A 16,664-nucleotide genomic window follows, 5' to 3' on the forward strand; every position below is an offset into this window, starting at 1 on the left:
CCTTAAATTATCGCAATCACGTAAACTAATACTTAGGATTTCAAGTCACTGTTGATATATACGTTAAAATTGTTATGTAAATTAAATTAAATTTAATAGGATGCTCAAAAGTTTCGTATTCATATTAATGAAAGATAGAGCCTCTCTGGGCCATGCACGCTGTTGCAAGGTATCTTTTATCGATGTTAATATAAGTCTTTGCCTTTATTTGGCGTAGCTTGCTGCATGCAGTTGCACGAGATACTCCAAAAATAAGTTTTAAGCGCATAACCATGAAAACTTAATAAGAAGAAGGTGGGTTATATAGTACCAACGATGGAGATAAAAATATTCAAGCTGTACAAAATTAACCATAAACTATTGAATTGAATCCACGCACAATCAGTTATGACTAAATATATTAATGGTATGTAATACAAAACGTTTGAGATTCTAAAAACTTGAAAATTACTTGCAAACAAAAATGTAGTTCCAATAATTAGCTGTCCATAGCATAAAAGTTGAAAACAATTAACTTTTTCTGCTGTACAAATAAAGATGTATAAAAAGAAGAAAAAATATGTCAGCAAAAATGGCGTTGAATGATAATTCTTTTTGTTTTTCAATTTCGAATTATGCAATAAAAATTATTTAAAGTAATGTTTGTCCCAATAAATCTTTGCTGAAAAAATAAAACAACATTTTTTAAAGGATGTTGTAAGAATTTTGCTAAAAAGATGGCTAATGTAAGATGTCACATGTTCTTAATCGAAGGTTAACTTCTCATTATTAGAATATTCGAAGATTATAAACAAGCAAATTATACATAAGATGTTTCTAACTAAAAGAAGAAAAAGAACGTTTAATTGTGAGTATAAGATTCATTGGTTCATCGTTGGTAATTATAATTATTTTTTTAAAACTAACTTTTATGACAGGACACACGTTCTATTTCTTCATCTTTAGAGACAAACGCGTTATTTAAGATCTTAATAACAACTCATACTATATTTTTTTAAAAGTTAAGCGCATATGTAACAACAATGAAATTTGTTCGAGATTGTTAAATGCTTTTTAATCGGGTAACAGCAGCAAATGTTGGACTTAACCTATAAGAACAAAATTTTTGTGTAGTAACGCGATTACAAAAAAAGGATCGTAGGTACAAGCATAATACTTTTACCATAACTTATTATCTTCAGACCAGTATTTATCGTCTACTGTAGGATGTAAGTAACGCAATCTCAAAGGCACTTATGCACAGTTTGTGATAAGGAGCCAACATTTAAATAAATGTAGTAACAATCCATGTGTTGGAAATAGTGTAGCCTATTAATCTACAAATTAACAAATATGTCAACAAATAACAGTCATGCTATTCATTAAGTACCATTTGACGTTACAAAAGTGATTTCCAAATTTTTTTCTTTCAAGTAATCATACATGTACAGTACTAACACCACACCTTCTCTAATATGCGAAGTTTGTTACACTGCGAAGGATGTCCAGAAAATTAGGCTTTGTGGACACAGAGGATGTGTGCCATGCCTAAGACAACATCAACTAATGAACAGATCATGCCCTATGTGTAGAGGAGTGATTGAGTCGTTTCTTCCACCGAGTGGATGAGAAATTTACGATGAATATGCTTACACAGTCTTTCTATAATGTAATGTTAATAAAGAATGTTTTTAATTACGTGCCTGTTAAATAGTTATTGTAATAATGAAAAAGGAAGTAGGAATATAATTAGATGTATCAATAAAAAAATTTATCGATTCAACATATATATATATATATATATATATATATATATATATATATATATACATATATCCTCCACCCTAACGTGCACTAACCTCCTTCAATACCATGATGATAAATTTTTTTTTTATTGTAACATAATTTATTTCGAAGTTACTCATAATTCAAGACTTATTATTTGTAACAATAATTACAAAACGATAACTTTATTATCAGTAATGCTTTTAATTTAAATTTATTTCTATTAACTTACACAATAATAAAAAAACGTATGTTAAAAGAATTGTAGATATGTTATTTAAGATGAAACAATTTTTAAGCGTCTAAGATGTTGATGTAAACATACGTTATCAAGTTTTGCATTTGTTAAAAAAATATTTTTATTCATTTATTTCTGTTATTAATGATATGTATGAACAACGGTGCTAATTATTAAGTTTTATTACTAAAGAAATTTTATTTCCTGCACACTCTTGTCAATAATTATACTGACATCATACAATTAGTTAAATTGATCAAATCTCTTGCTACAAAATTTTATTTCTACAAAATTGTGTATACAGTTAAAATTATCTTGATCATTTGAATTCTTTTAAATAATGAATAAATCTGCGTGAGTATATAAAACAACATTTACTTTTGTAAGTTAATAAAACGATGGTCACAAGTATGTAACAAAAACAAAAAACGCTAATAAGTTATAACATAATAGTTATTTGTGTGTTCCCGACTGCTTAATACTTGATCTTTTTAAAATCAAACAATTATATAAGAAATTTCACAATACAAAGCCATACCATACAAAATTACCTATCTCAGGAAAAGGGGAGTGTAGCTTGATCAACGAAATTGTTATTGAGCTTAAATTTACGGTTAAAGCAAAGGGAGATTACTTATACATTAGGGAAAAAAAGGGGTAGCTTTGCCTCTTGTGGTCTTTGCACATTAACTTCCACCATTATTTGTTGTTCCATGCTTTTCTGGCTGATAAGAAATATACCTTCATAAAAAACGTAATTTTGCAGTATAAAAAAGTTTTAGCTTGTAAAATGTACAATAATAAGTAGCTATTTGCATGAAACTTTTATTTTTATATCTTTCCAAGATCCTGACATTCCTTCCTTGATAGTACACAGAGCATTCTTCGATCCCACTTATTTGTAAGAATAATAATACAATTTTAACAATGCATTGCTATTTGACATTCTCCCACATTAGATAATATATCTATTATAAAGAATTCTCTCCCCCTTAATGAAATTTGTGCTGCATGAGGATTAAAGAACAGAATTAAAAAAAATTTACTTCTTGAGTTTTCTTCACATATTTTTTAATTTTTTAACATACAAAAAATGAGACATTTATTTCCATCATACTTTGTTTGCATTTTGGTTTGTTGCGAGTTATCGCTTTTCGCAAGCACTATGGCTACTGTATAATAATGGTGAAATGTATGAGCTAAAGATATTAAATTATTCCCACTGGCTTACATTTGTTAACACTTACCTTTGGCGGTGAAAAAATTACACGAAGATTGTTATATGAACTGTGTATTATTAAATTTTCCCACTTCACTTGTCATGTATTTCAATTATTACATAAGTAGAGTGTCAAAGAAATTTAAAAAGTTTTCTGTACACAAGCTTGCATGGTACGATTCATATCTGGATGGAATGAGTACTTATTTAAAAATATTAAAGTTTTTTTTTATATCCCCGTCCCTAATGTAAGTATTCAATCAAGGGATCTAACAAGTGCTATTCGCCATGTTAATAAAAAGAGTATAAAGAAGAGTGAGTCCAAAGACGCCATTTTCCTGACTGCGAAGGTGGTAGAGAGTGGAACATTCACACACACACATATATATATGCATCATCTATTATAGCTTGTAATTTTTAAGTTAGTCCTGAAAATGAAGGAGCCTATCAGTGACTTTTGGACACTTTAGCCACACTCCTCTTTATACTCTTCGTACGTATTGAGTTCAGTGCTTCGTGGCGGTCAAGTATCGTACTGAGTAAACCAGATGACTGGACTGCTATTTTGTCTACAAAGGGCGCTGTAAACCTAAGGGTCTAAATGTCGTTAATACGGCCCCGTTGTAGGAGAAGTGTTTTAAGTGCTTGATTTTAAAATAACAATGTAAGGGTTTTCTTTGTACCAATAATAATATTAAGAAAGAACAACCATTTTTTACTCCTTAGGTAACATTTTTAAGAACGTTTGTAGCTGCAGCATCTGGAATCTCTCCAGTGAAAGCTGTTTCATGTTTCATGTTTTTTTTTGTTCTTTGCAATTTTTAGCTGGCACATATTGTGGTCTTATTCTACTTACCGGGCTAACTTTGGACCATAAGGGTATATTCCACACAGCTTTGGTGAAAAGTGTAAGCCCAGTTGCTTACTGTAGAGCGCACTTCACCGAAATTCAACAGAAGCACCACCACCGTCATATCTGTAAGCTAATCAGTAGTATTCGTATGGGAGCTATCCTGCCGCTGGGGGCAATCACCATCACATGTGGTACTCGTGTGTATTTTGTATACGTATATGTATATGTATATATATATTACTATGCACATGCTCTTACAGAAATTATAAATATACTAGAAAGTATTGGGTACCTCATGTGATGGCGAGCATCCCTAGCGGCAAAATAGCTCTTATTTCTATACACAGTGCCTGTAGATGCACTCTGAAGTTTGAACCCAGTTTGCTTACTTTGGAATCCACCATGGTTAAGCCTACGATTCCAACGCCATAACCAATTAAGCTCTGAACTAATAGTCATAGCTGAGTATAGCAATACTCGTACTGCTTGTTAGTTTACAGCCTTAAGGGTGTTGATGCTAGTGTTGAATCTTGCTTATATGCGCTCTGAAGTGAGCGACCGGGTTCACTGGATTTAAAATTTTCACTATTGTGGCCAACGCTGATCGCACACAGTTCATTCGTCAGAGGGCGCAGCCGAGCTTTGAAGAGAATGGCGTTGTTAACGTATGAAAGTATACTTACAAGTACAATTCCAACTTGCGGACCTATTTGCTTTGAGCGCAATTATGAAACAGCTTCCCCACTCAGCAACTTGGAAACGATTGGACATTCTATAAAAGGTCAGCATTATATGAATTAGTTTCAATACATTTACGGAGAAGCGATTTTTGCAGCTGGGCCATCTAGCAAGTAGAGCCAGAAGCAATTTTACGAGAAATTCCATGTAGTGCTGTTTTTCTAGTACGAAAAATCATCCCCAAGCTGCTCGGTGGGGGCGCTGTTTCGGAATCGTGCTTAAAGCGAATACAAATTCTATATGTAGGTGACTCGTATGTACAAGTATACTGTTACACGTGAATGACACTATTTTCTCTAAGGTATGGTTACGCCATCTGACAAATGAACTTTATGTGACATAAGTCTAAAGAATAAAAATAAACAAAGCAAGTGAGGTCCCTCTACGGTCCGCAAACTCGGCATACCGTGGCTAAGAGAAAAATGGCGTCGCATTCATAAAAATCTACTATCGGTAACCTCTTGACGTCAACGTGACGTATATGTTGTCTCAAAAGTACGTTTCCATTACCGTATTTTGTCGTCATTTGTAGTAAAAGTGGGTCAGTGACGCCATTTTTCTTTTAGCTACAGTATGCCATTTATGCTGAGTTTGCTGACTGTAAGGATCTAGTTCAATGATGTGGTGGCAGACAATACACATAAATACAATACTGGCTTCTATTGAAAGCTTATAGATGGATTTGATCACTAAAATATGGAGGCAGAATAAAAAGTATAGCTACTCAACAAGCTTTTATTTTTAATATACCTTTTTTCAACGTTATCTTATGCACAGTTAATACTGTGTACAATTTTGGTTTGTTGCCATAATTATTTGTGCACAGGCACGTGTATTTTAGAAAAAGTCACGCAGTTAGATTGACCACTAAAAAAACAAAGAAAACTTTTCATGGGAAGAATGATAAAAGACCTTTTATTTTATTTCGTAGCACTGAGTACAATTGTGCTTAATTTTAAGAAAAAGAATCAATGCAGTACATTTATATTTTTTCTGTTTCTCAAACAGGATTCTTATGAAAATTCAATTTGAGCATTTTAAAGGCAAATAATGTATTTCTAATAAGTTGTCCTAATTATTAAGTTACATGAGATAATCTCACAATCAAGTTAAACAAAGCATTTTGTGTCATTTGAATTGTTTGAGCCTGTTTGCTTGAGTACATTGGTCACTTTTTATACTCAGTAAAAAATAAAAGAAGCAATCAAATTTTTTAGTGCTATACAAGGAGATAGCATACTTGGTTCTTTTGTATTAGTTATCACTAAAAGAAAATTGATTATCTAAGGGATGTTAGAAAGTGATAATATTTATGGAAAAACCAAATTTTGGTCTATAAAATGCAATTTGTTTCTTAATTATTCTATTAGCTTCTTTAGCAGAAACTTTTAATAAAACTGATTTTATGGCCGTGATTCAAGCTTCATGCGGGCAGTTTCTCTTAACTTTTGGTGCACCTCAGCCGTTCTAAGTGTTATACCAAAGATGTCTTCATGAAATCTGTTTTCATCCTGAAAAAAAAGTTAAATTTAAATGCCGTGTAGCAGTTTTTGGGCTTGGATTTTTTCAAACTAAATTAATTTTTGTGTTTATTTCTTAAATTTAGACTGGACAATAAAATTTAACTTGTAAAAACGTTTGCAGAGAAGGATAATATACTTTTTACATTCAAATATTTACAAATTTAGCACTCATTATTCTGCCACAAAATTTAAAGCAACATTCACACAATTCATTTCAAAGGCTTCATTTGTAATGGTCGTGGTTGTCTCACATCCCAACTCAATCTCATAGCAGCAGTGTAACGTAAAGTTGTTTTATCGTTTATTATTATTTAATAGATCTTTTCATATGTACAATATTCACTTTGAGATGAGACAAGACGGCATGAAGAAAGTAATACGAACACCAAAAACAAACAAAATCCTGTCTCGGTCTCGTCTCAAAGTGTTAAAAACTCTGAGACCTTCCAGACTGTCAGAAGTCTCGTAGGATATGTTTGAAGCTCTTAATATTATTGTAAGTCTTCATGGTTTCCGAGAAGATATTTAGGATTTATTAGTAATAAGTGGTAAACTTATACTGTGGTCACATATTACGTGTGCAACATAGACAACAACAAATTTACATAATAAAGTTATAACAATTTTAAACGCTTTTTTAGTAAACTTTCAATGTGTATTTAAAATTTTCTGTAACCTTAGTCTTAGGTCCCGTCCTGACAGATCAACTATCAAAGCAACGTGGCGTTTAAACTTGTAAGAGTAAGTAAAATATTCTTGACAAAGGTGATGTGTAGTAAGTTGCAGCGCACAGTATTGCATGACTCAGTTTTATAAAGCTTATTGAATATAGTGAGAGGTAATAAAAGATTTAGGGATAAAGTCTCACTTTCTCCTTGCTAACAAATTTTTTATAGATTTAATGTGGTCTAAGACTGAGGTCACAAACATTGTAATATGTACATGCAATGCCTACTTAAAAAGGTGTTTCAGCCATTATAATTGTATCATGTATGCATTACAGCTATTAACATTATCTATTTATTATGTGACCATAGTCCAAAATTTTGGCTAATCTCTAAAGAGACCTAAAAAGCTTCCTCGACATAATTCAGACTCTCCACAAGTTTTGAAGGCCTCAAACATTGTTCTCGTACCTTATAAAAGATCTGAAGGTCTCACAATTTTTGGTAAATGTCAGAAAGCAAACGAGATTGGATGGGACTTTTAAAACATTTTTGACACCGGATTTTTGAGACTTAGACCCAAAAATATTGAGACGAGACAAGAAGCTTCATTCAATCCCTCAGTATCACTTATATGCCTTTTCTTGTATGTTTTAATTACAAAATCATTTATGTTTTAATATTTCATTAAATAAAGATTATGTATACACGTCTTGTTGAAAATATACGTTTGAAACCTTGCGTACCAAGATGGATCAACCTTAGAACTCATCTTTATATGACGAAAAATGAAGCACTGTGCGTTATGGCATTTGTATATAAATAAATGAAAAAAGTTAACATTACGCAAAAGATACTCAGCGTTTTTTATCTCGTTTTTTATAACTTGGTTTGTCTAGACTTAACTTGACAAAATGTTACAGTCATATCTATATCGATAACTCATAACCATGTACATAACCTTTTATTCTATTAGTAGTTATTGGGACACAGTAGCTTGTCAAAAAAACCCCACAACCTAGTGATTGTTTTTGAACAAAGCCACTATGCTATCGTTTATTTACAACACAAGGGGGCTCCCATCCTTCTACACCTGATTTAGAGAGACTTTTCAAGCAGGCCATTATACATTTACCCTCCTTACATTTTCTTACTAATTCGTTGCTATGATTGGCTGAATCCTCTTTGGATACGTATTAGATCCTTACAATTAATAATCAGCGAGGGAGTTAAAAAGGTATTTGGCATTTTCCACTTTTATCGTCTGTTTTAAGTGGCGTTGCTATAAAAAAATTAAGTATGTTAACAGTTTAATAGCCCCAAGATGAAAAAATTTATTTTGTTGATTTCCTTACTTCATATTGTTAACAAGGGCATTTACATAGAAAGACGCGATATTATACACGATATTACCCATAAGATCTCTTATCAAAGTCATCTATCGTAAATTATTTTTAAATAGCGGTAAAGGGCAACTAAAGCTTGGTCTAAGTAGAAACTATAAACGAAATGCCGTTAAGACCTTCGCATGAAAAGCGAACGACAGGATTTTAATTGTTGTCCAACAATTTTCTGTATTTATGTCCAGTGACTTATTTTTTTTAATTGACTTTATAAATCTGTGGGGCTTAGTAATAATCTGAAAAGAAGATATTCTTTGATGCTGCCTTGAGGTTAATAGATCCAAAGCTCTTTCCTCAAAGACTCTCTTTTTCACAGGTTCCATTTTCTCTTTTCTGCAATGTATTAACTGTTAGATGATTGACCAAAAACTCAGTGCTGCTTTTTGTTAAAGCACAAACGTATGCTACCTAATATTTAAAAGAGCGGGAGTGTTAAATACGTTTGTAGGCCGTTAATGACGTTTGAGCTTGTCAAACCTGCTCCAAGCATTTGTGATGGTATGACTCGACAAGCAAGTATCAAAGCTAAGGCTTACACTTCGAAAAAATCTGTGCAATCGCAGCGTGGCACCTTGTGTATCTGATGTACTGTAACAATGGAGCAGACTGAGCGCAGGACCTGTATTGCAAGAGTACCTGGCCTGTTCCTCTTTTGCACAGATCTTGTGGTACGCATTTTGCACCGTCAGTACTAAGAAATAGTGTCAGTCACAAATTTAGGTTGATCTTTAGTCAGCAAAAGTTAGTTTCATGATATAACAGTGTGTAATAAAACAATGCCCCAGACAAAAACTATGCCTTACTTTGAAACCTGGACAAAATATATGCCCCTTCCCTGAATCTGGACGAAAACTATGATTTTTTTTGTAGTCTGACCTAAGACTATGCCCTTTAGGGATTTCGGACGAAGACTATGCCCTTTTAGTGTGTCCGGACGAAGAATATACTTTTCTGAGTAGTCCAGACAAAAATCATGCCCTCTTTTTTAGTCCAGAAGAAGATGATTTTGTTTTTTCTGAATCTGCACTAAGATGTTAACCGTTTCTGGAATCCAGACGAAGTAAAATTCATTAAGCCTCACCTTACACTTTTGTTCGTAATTAGACACATAGTCAAATATTTTTACATAGTGGTTGTTGCCTACAGTTTTTATAGTATTCACTTTACAAAATCGTTAAAAAAAGCTCATTCTCTTTTTTTTTAAACATTCATTTAAACTTCAAATACTGAAGCCACTAGACCTGCTGAGAAAAATGAATACGTGCTGTTTTTTACAAAAGCATCTGTAGATTCTTTAACACAAGTATCACGAAACCTTAATATGAAACGTTGAATCATTTTCAGCATCGAGCTTTATTTTCCTGAGCTCCTTCCAGCGAACTAGTGGCTGTTCATCGTCAACAGCATGAATCAGCAAATCTGTAGGGTTTTGTTTGTTTTAGGGCATATAGAACACAAGAAAGGTCAGTAAATAATACTTTAATATTTTTTAACCTTATTTTTGTACAGGAACTGGCATAGTTCTAGCCCAGACTCGGAAAAATGGCATAGTTTGTCTGGACTAGAAAAAAGGGCAAAGTCTTCGTCCACACGCAAGAAAAGGGCATAGTCTTTCCCCGGACTTAAAAAAGGGCATATTATTCGTCTAGGACCAAAAAATGGTATAGTTTTTGTCCAGACTAGAAAAAAAGCCTAGTTCTTGTCTGAGCTCCGGAAAAGGGCATAGTCTTTGTCCGGGCTCAAAAAAAAGCTTAGTCTTCGTCCAGAGCGTCGAAAAGTTCTTTGACATTAAAATCATGTGTATATGTATATATAAATACCAATTATCAATAAAAAAAGTGTGCAGTTACCAATATCTTATTTACAATTTAACGCACTTGTTACAGAAATAAGATAGTTAACAAGTTAGAGATATGACGCTGCTACAATATAGTATTTACATAATTTTTTGTTGAACAATTTTTTTTTAAGACTTTGACTACGTATGGCAAACATAAAGATTGTTGTTGATTAATAGTGCTAAGAAACATTGTATTCTCTATGCAATATATATTACATGGACTCAATCAACAAAAGATCTGTTGTAACGATGAAAATATTGCTTTTTTACTACGCGTGAGAATATATTAATAAGTTTTATCATAAAGAAATGCCTTATATTAACTTTTCTAACATGACATGCGAGAGCGAGACTTGTTATGTACTAATTTACCGGTTAAGCTGTTAGTAATTGCACAGTATAGTTAGCGCATTCGTTGCATTGTCAAAGAGATCTGGCTACACTGACCTGTGTCTAATCTGCAAGAGCCTCTGTAAGTACTCAGTACATTTGTATTCTGTACAACTCATATACTTGCAAATGCACAGATTCTTTCTGAGTTTAAAAACGTTAACTGTAACTTTTTTTACAAAATATTTAGAGCTTGGCTGGTAAAAGGCTGACATTTTTCTATTTCCTAGAATTAATAAAAATTCATAGCTACATTTTTTGAAATGCACAACTTGCAATGTGTAAGCACATATAAAAATACAAAATAAAAGCTTGGACTTAAATTTTATAACCAGAACATTATACAAAAACAACTTTGAAAGAACTTTATTGGATACCCACTGCTTTTCGAAGGTAGCTTACATTTTTATTGTTATCTCTTAACGAAATAAAACGTCTAGCAAGTTTGTATTTCTTTCAGTTTTCGAAAAAATTATAAAGACTTATCTTAGAAGCCAAACCGATAGTCACGTCAAACGAAAATATTAAACAAAATTGACTACTTTCATTACAGGACAAGATTTGTAGTTGTTTGACTTCCAACGCATTTTTTTACAATTCTCTCGTATGATACTATTGTGACGAGATGTATACGGTTTTCCTAGCATTTTATAATTGTCAGTGTTTACCACAAGTGTTATCAGTTTCCTTTACACCCATAAGACCTAATATGCCAGTAATACATCCACAGTGTGTAGACAGATTTGCAAGAGGTATAAGAGCATCGTAAAAGTCTCTGTAGGTGACTCAATTAATTGTAAAAGTATGAGCAAAACAATCTAAACATATTTCCACTCATTAATCCAAAAAAAAGTATGTATAACATAAGGATAAGATTCAAATAGTATTTAGAAAATACTAAAAATCTGAGCAGACTGTCAAAGCTAAGGGTCAAAGTCAGCCAACGTAGCTGGTAATACGAGAAGAAGATGTATCAATATTGGGACGACGCGTAGATGTTTTATTTGCGACCACACCATTTAAGTTATAAGACTTCATGCCTTCAGGTTTGTTGATAAGGGTCAAACCCAGTTAAATGAGTTACTGGAAATCCTATGCCGTTAAGTGACAAGTGCATTGCTCTGTAAAATTATCTTGTAGTTTTATTACTGTTTTTATTTTACTTTTTTTTCTGTACGACTAAGCTTAGGCATTATCTACATTTAAATAGCCTCTTACCGTTTAATTGCACAATAATATTATGCTAATTCTGCGTCATCTGTGTCAGTACTAACAAAGTAGCAACGATAGTTTCGAGAGATAGCTATAGATAGGAGGGTTTGCAAGGAAAAAGCTCCGTGGCGCGGAGAACAAGTATGCGTATAGCATAAGACGATAACGAGTGCATTTTTAACCATAACAAAGATTTAAGATTTCTCTACTATTAATGACTCTGTCTATTGTTAAATACTACTGTTTTAGATAATGTTCTGCAAAATTTTGCTTACAGAGCCAAGGCTCTAATTTATAGACATTATTCAGAACCCATTAGTACATTTGACAGTCTGACTTTAATGCATGATAAATACAATTCTCTTACGCTTATATGGCCTTTGATGCGAGCACTTGACCTCAAATTCCAAATTTACTTCTTTCTGCAAATTATGTCACTTTTTTTTAACCTGTGACGTAAAATTCGAAAATTCGTGTGTGCTTCTTTCAATACCACCAGAAAACTAAAACAAACCACAGAGTATCAATAAGTCATGGAACTCACGGTTAGAGCAAAGTTCTTTTAACATGAGATAAGTATAAAGACACACAATTTCTCAGGTAACAAGGAGGTCGCCAGACCCATAGGAAGAACGAAGCTCAAAAAAAATAAGTGTCGCATTCATGTAGCTCACTAAATCCAAAATTAAAAAAACAAATAAAAAAAAATAAGAAAATTTAGTTCGATACTCACGATGGTTAAACTTTGTAAGTACGTCATGCATAAATACAGTACTTACGAAGTTCCACTATCGTGAGTACTAAACTCAATGATCTTATTTTTTTTTTTTTTTTACTGTTTTTTATTTTTTATTTTTGATCTAGTGAGCTACATAAATGCAATACTTTTTATTTAAAGCTTTGTTCTTCCAATGGGTCTGGCAACCCCCTTGTTACCTGAGAAGTTGTGTATCCTTATACTTATCTCATGTTTAAAGAACTTCGTTCTTACTGTGGGTCACATGAGTTATTCATACCCCCTGCTTTGTTTTTGCTTTTTTGTTTAACTTCCTTTATTTATTTTTTTTTTCTTTAGATTCTCCTATTTTATCTGTTTTTAATAATCTTTTGTTTATTTTATATTATTGTTTAAATTGCATTGTATAATTTTATGTCTTTTTTGACTTTATTTTATTTTCTTCTGATTTAATTTTATTTTTTTTCTTTTTTTTTTGTAATTTTTTTTTTTTTTTTCTATTTTTGCCTACAGATCTTGATGGCTGGGGTTCAAATCCCACTCTGGATAAAAATTTTATCAATGAATGAGGTTTTTTTTCTGGATGGGATTTGTACTTCAATAAACCTACCGATCTATCTACCGTTTTCCCCTACTATGATTACTTAACGTATGGCTAAATACACTTTATAGTGTCAAAATAGCCATGTCTGAGCCCTTAAGGGGCGATGATGAATATAAAAAAAAAAAAAAATTACTTTTCTTCATTATATGGTATTTTTTAAATTCTCTTTTATTTTTCTTTACTTTTTTTTGATATAACATTTTATTACTTTTTTGTCTTTAATTTTATTTTTTTAATGCATTTCATTGTTTTTATTCCTTAAAATTTTTGTTTCCTGTACTCTTATTTAATTTTCTTGTCCATTTTCTCCATCAGTTCATTTCGTGTTTTAATGTCTTTGATTTCATTCCCTGTTTTTTATTTTATTTTTAATTCTTTTTTACATTATTTCCCATTTTGTTTTTCTTATCATTTTATGTTAATTATTTTAATTTTTTTTTAGTTGTATCTTCATATTTTAATTTTATACTTTTCTTTCTGTTTAATTTTTAATTGCTCATTTTTGCATTTTGTTTAAATTTTTTTTAATTTTATTTTTGTAAATGAACTTTTTAAAAATTTTTTTTTTTACGTATCTTTTCGCAGTTGTATAGCCAATTATTTTGATATTTTTTTTACTTTCAAAAAACTATTTAATGATATTTTGTCATTATTTGTTTGTCAAAAATAATATAAGCGCCCTTGAAAATTATTAAAATGGTAAGTGACTCAAAGTATACATATATAATGATGTCACATAATTTATTTATTATTAATTTAATCAATTACTATATTTATTTGGTTATGTGTCATTGTAACACAATTTGTTTGTTGAATTTAAAATAAGCGCCCTTAAAAACCATTGAAACGTTCTGCAACTCTATTGTACATATTTATTTTAATAATTAATTTATTTGTTAAATAATTTATTTATAACAGTAATCATTAGCATTATTTTAATGTTAGAAGAACATCAGGTCTCAAAACTTTCGGTTGGTATTTTATGCACCAAATGCATGAAATACTAATATTTAGTACGTAATACCGCGCCCTATTCGATTTAATCTACATAACCCAATTTGTGACAGTTAAATTTCTTGTTTTTTTCTTACACTTATTATTGAGATAAAAATTTTTTTTTCAAGTAGAAAGAAACTTCTTGTAAGCAACTTCCGTTTTAAGAAAATCTGTCGTTTTTCAAATTTCAGCCGCCCAAGCATGTGACATAAAGAACTTTGTTTTAAAAAATATTTAAATGAATAATTTAGCATTGATTGACTGTATTATTAGTGAAAGCATATAAATAATAAAAAATACGTTAAGAACCACACAATAAGTAAAAAAAACCGATTTCCTACAGTTGGCAGCGCTTGTAGCAGAGTGAGTAAGGTACTTGACTTGTATACAGCAGGTCAAGGGTTCAAATTTCTATAATACAAAGTGGTTTTTTTTTTTTCCTTTTTTTTTTTTAATTGTCAAAGAAAAGATTTAAAGTCAAATAAAATTAATCATGGGAAAATAAAATTAAAATTCGTTAAAAAATTAATTGCTTGGGAGTGTGAAGGGAAATGGTGGGTCAAAGTGTATAGGAGAGTAGCGTGGCATGGTTGGAAGACATACATAGTAGGGTAAGGGGAAAGAGTGTAGGGAACTGATGGTGATGGCGATAGAGTAAGAGGGAGACTTAAAATGAAGAGACTTCCGGTAAGCCACTTTCGTTTTATAAAAATCTGTCGTATTTAAAATTTCAGCCCCCCCGAGTGTAACATAAATTATATACTCAACTTTTAAAGAAATCCTGTTTATAATAAGAAAAGAACAACGAAATATAATGTCGTTGTCCCGTCTTACTGAATTTCTGCAAGGGACGAGAAGGCTTTACTACACAAGGAAAAGTCGTCGTTCAAAGTAATGATAGTAACTTTTTTTGGCACCGAAATATTTTTTTTTACTTTATAATATTGAATGTTTACTACGAGATTCATTGCGTTTCATAAATGATTTAGCATACAAACAAAAAGTAAGCCAACAGACGATTGTCATGTTCGAGTAGTGAATGTAAGTATATGTTGTTAATGGTGCTACTAAAGCTAGTAGTAGTAGCTACTAGTAGCTACTAAAGTCAACCATAATTTGACATCTCATATTAATTTTGAGAACTTTTTCGTACTAAGCATATACTATATATTTAACAGCCAAAGTTAAAGTGTCAGCAAATTAAAGGTCTAATCTATTGCTATCATGTTTAGTGATGTTTTAACGATAATATTCATTGGCCAAAAAATCTGGTATTAAGTCAAAAGCAAAGGAACAGTAAGCTTTGGGATAATATTCAGGATTGATGTGATTTCCTTCTTTAAGGAAGTAAGCACTAGTACCCACAAAGTATTACCTATGTTCAAACAAAAAAAATCAATTTAGAAATAATAAAAGTTAAATGAGTTTGTACGACGGCCAATATGAGCTTGACTTTTCTTGCTGCTACGACCCAGCTACACTCAACGAGGAGAAATCGTCGGGCAGCGCACAGTCTTTGGCTGGGTATTGGTAGGCCGTGCCGTCGGGCTCGCTCCAGGTACGTCGGCCGTCTGTGCAGCCGCTTAATCCGACGTGGCACCACCTTGGCACAACGAGCTAACCGCTCTGCTACAGCGGTTCTGGGAGATGGAGGATCTTCCTCAGGCTCACCGCCACTCAGATGAGGACATCGAGTGCGAGCGTGCGTTCGCAGACCACCAACGCGCCGCGGACGGACGGTACATCGTGCGCCTCCCGCTGAAGGGCATCGGTTCGCTTCTTCTTGGCAACAGTCTTCAGAGCGCCAAGGCCTCCTTGGCAGCCCTGCAACGCCGGCTTCATCGAAGCCCCGACATGGCTGTGGAGTATAGTCGATTCATGGCTGACTATCTCGCGATGGGCCACATGCGCCTGCTCACCAGCGCTGAGCTTGCAGCAACAGCTGAGCCCGTCAACTACATCCATCATCATGGCATCTGGCAGCATGCTGATTGCGGGCGCAAGCTCCGAGTAGTCTTCAACGCGTCCAACCCGACTTCTAGTGGCCACAGCTTGAACGACATCCTCCACGCTGGACCCAGACTCCAAGCCGCGCTCCCATCGGTGCTCATGCGCTGGCGGCGGCACCGCATCGCCTTCTGCAGCGACATCCGCATGATGTTCCGGCAGATTTGGATCGACTACCGTGACGTCGACCTGCAGCGGATCGTCTGGGCTGCCGATCCCAGCCAGCCTCCAACCCACTACCAGCTGCTCACTGTGACTTACGGCGAATCGTGCTCGCCTTACCTGTCGCTGCGTACCCTCCAACAGCTATGCCAGGACGAAGGCCACAACTGGCCCGAAGCTGTGTCAGCCGCCCTGTGTGACCGCTACACCGATGACTTTCTCTCCAGGGCGGACAATGTCACCGTGGCTCGGCGCCTCCACGACCAGCTGAGCAGGCTCATAAAGACCGGCGGCTTTCCCCTGCGGAAGTGGGT

At 33.4% G+C, this 16,664-nt stretch overlaps 1 protein-coding gene across 1 annotated transcript in view; it reads right to left on the bottom strand.

Moving 5' to 3' along the window:
- Positions 1–5,967: 5,967 nt before the first annotated feature.
- Positions 5,968–16,664, bottom strand: part of Nos (Nitric oxide synthase) — a 2,633,257-nt gene continuing 2,622,560 nt past the window's right edge. Inside the window, exon 25 of the mRNA XM_089593752.1 lies at positions 5,968–6,323. Coding sequence (XP_089449878.1) covers positions 6,216–6,323 — 108 coding nt within the window. The 3' untranslated portion in view covers positions 5,968–6,215. The remainder of the gene's footprint in view (positions 6,324–16,664) is intronic.

This window comes from Copidosoma floridanum, unplaced genomic scaffold (assembly GCF_036245765.1).
Source record: "Copidosoma floridanum isolate Cflo_tuat_1 unplaced genomic scaffold, Cflo_Japanese_pri ptg000020l, whole genome shotgun sequence".
NCBI lineage: Eukaryota > Metazoa > Arthropoda > Insecta > Hymenoptera > Encyrtidae > Copidosoma > Copidosoma floridanum.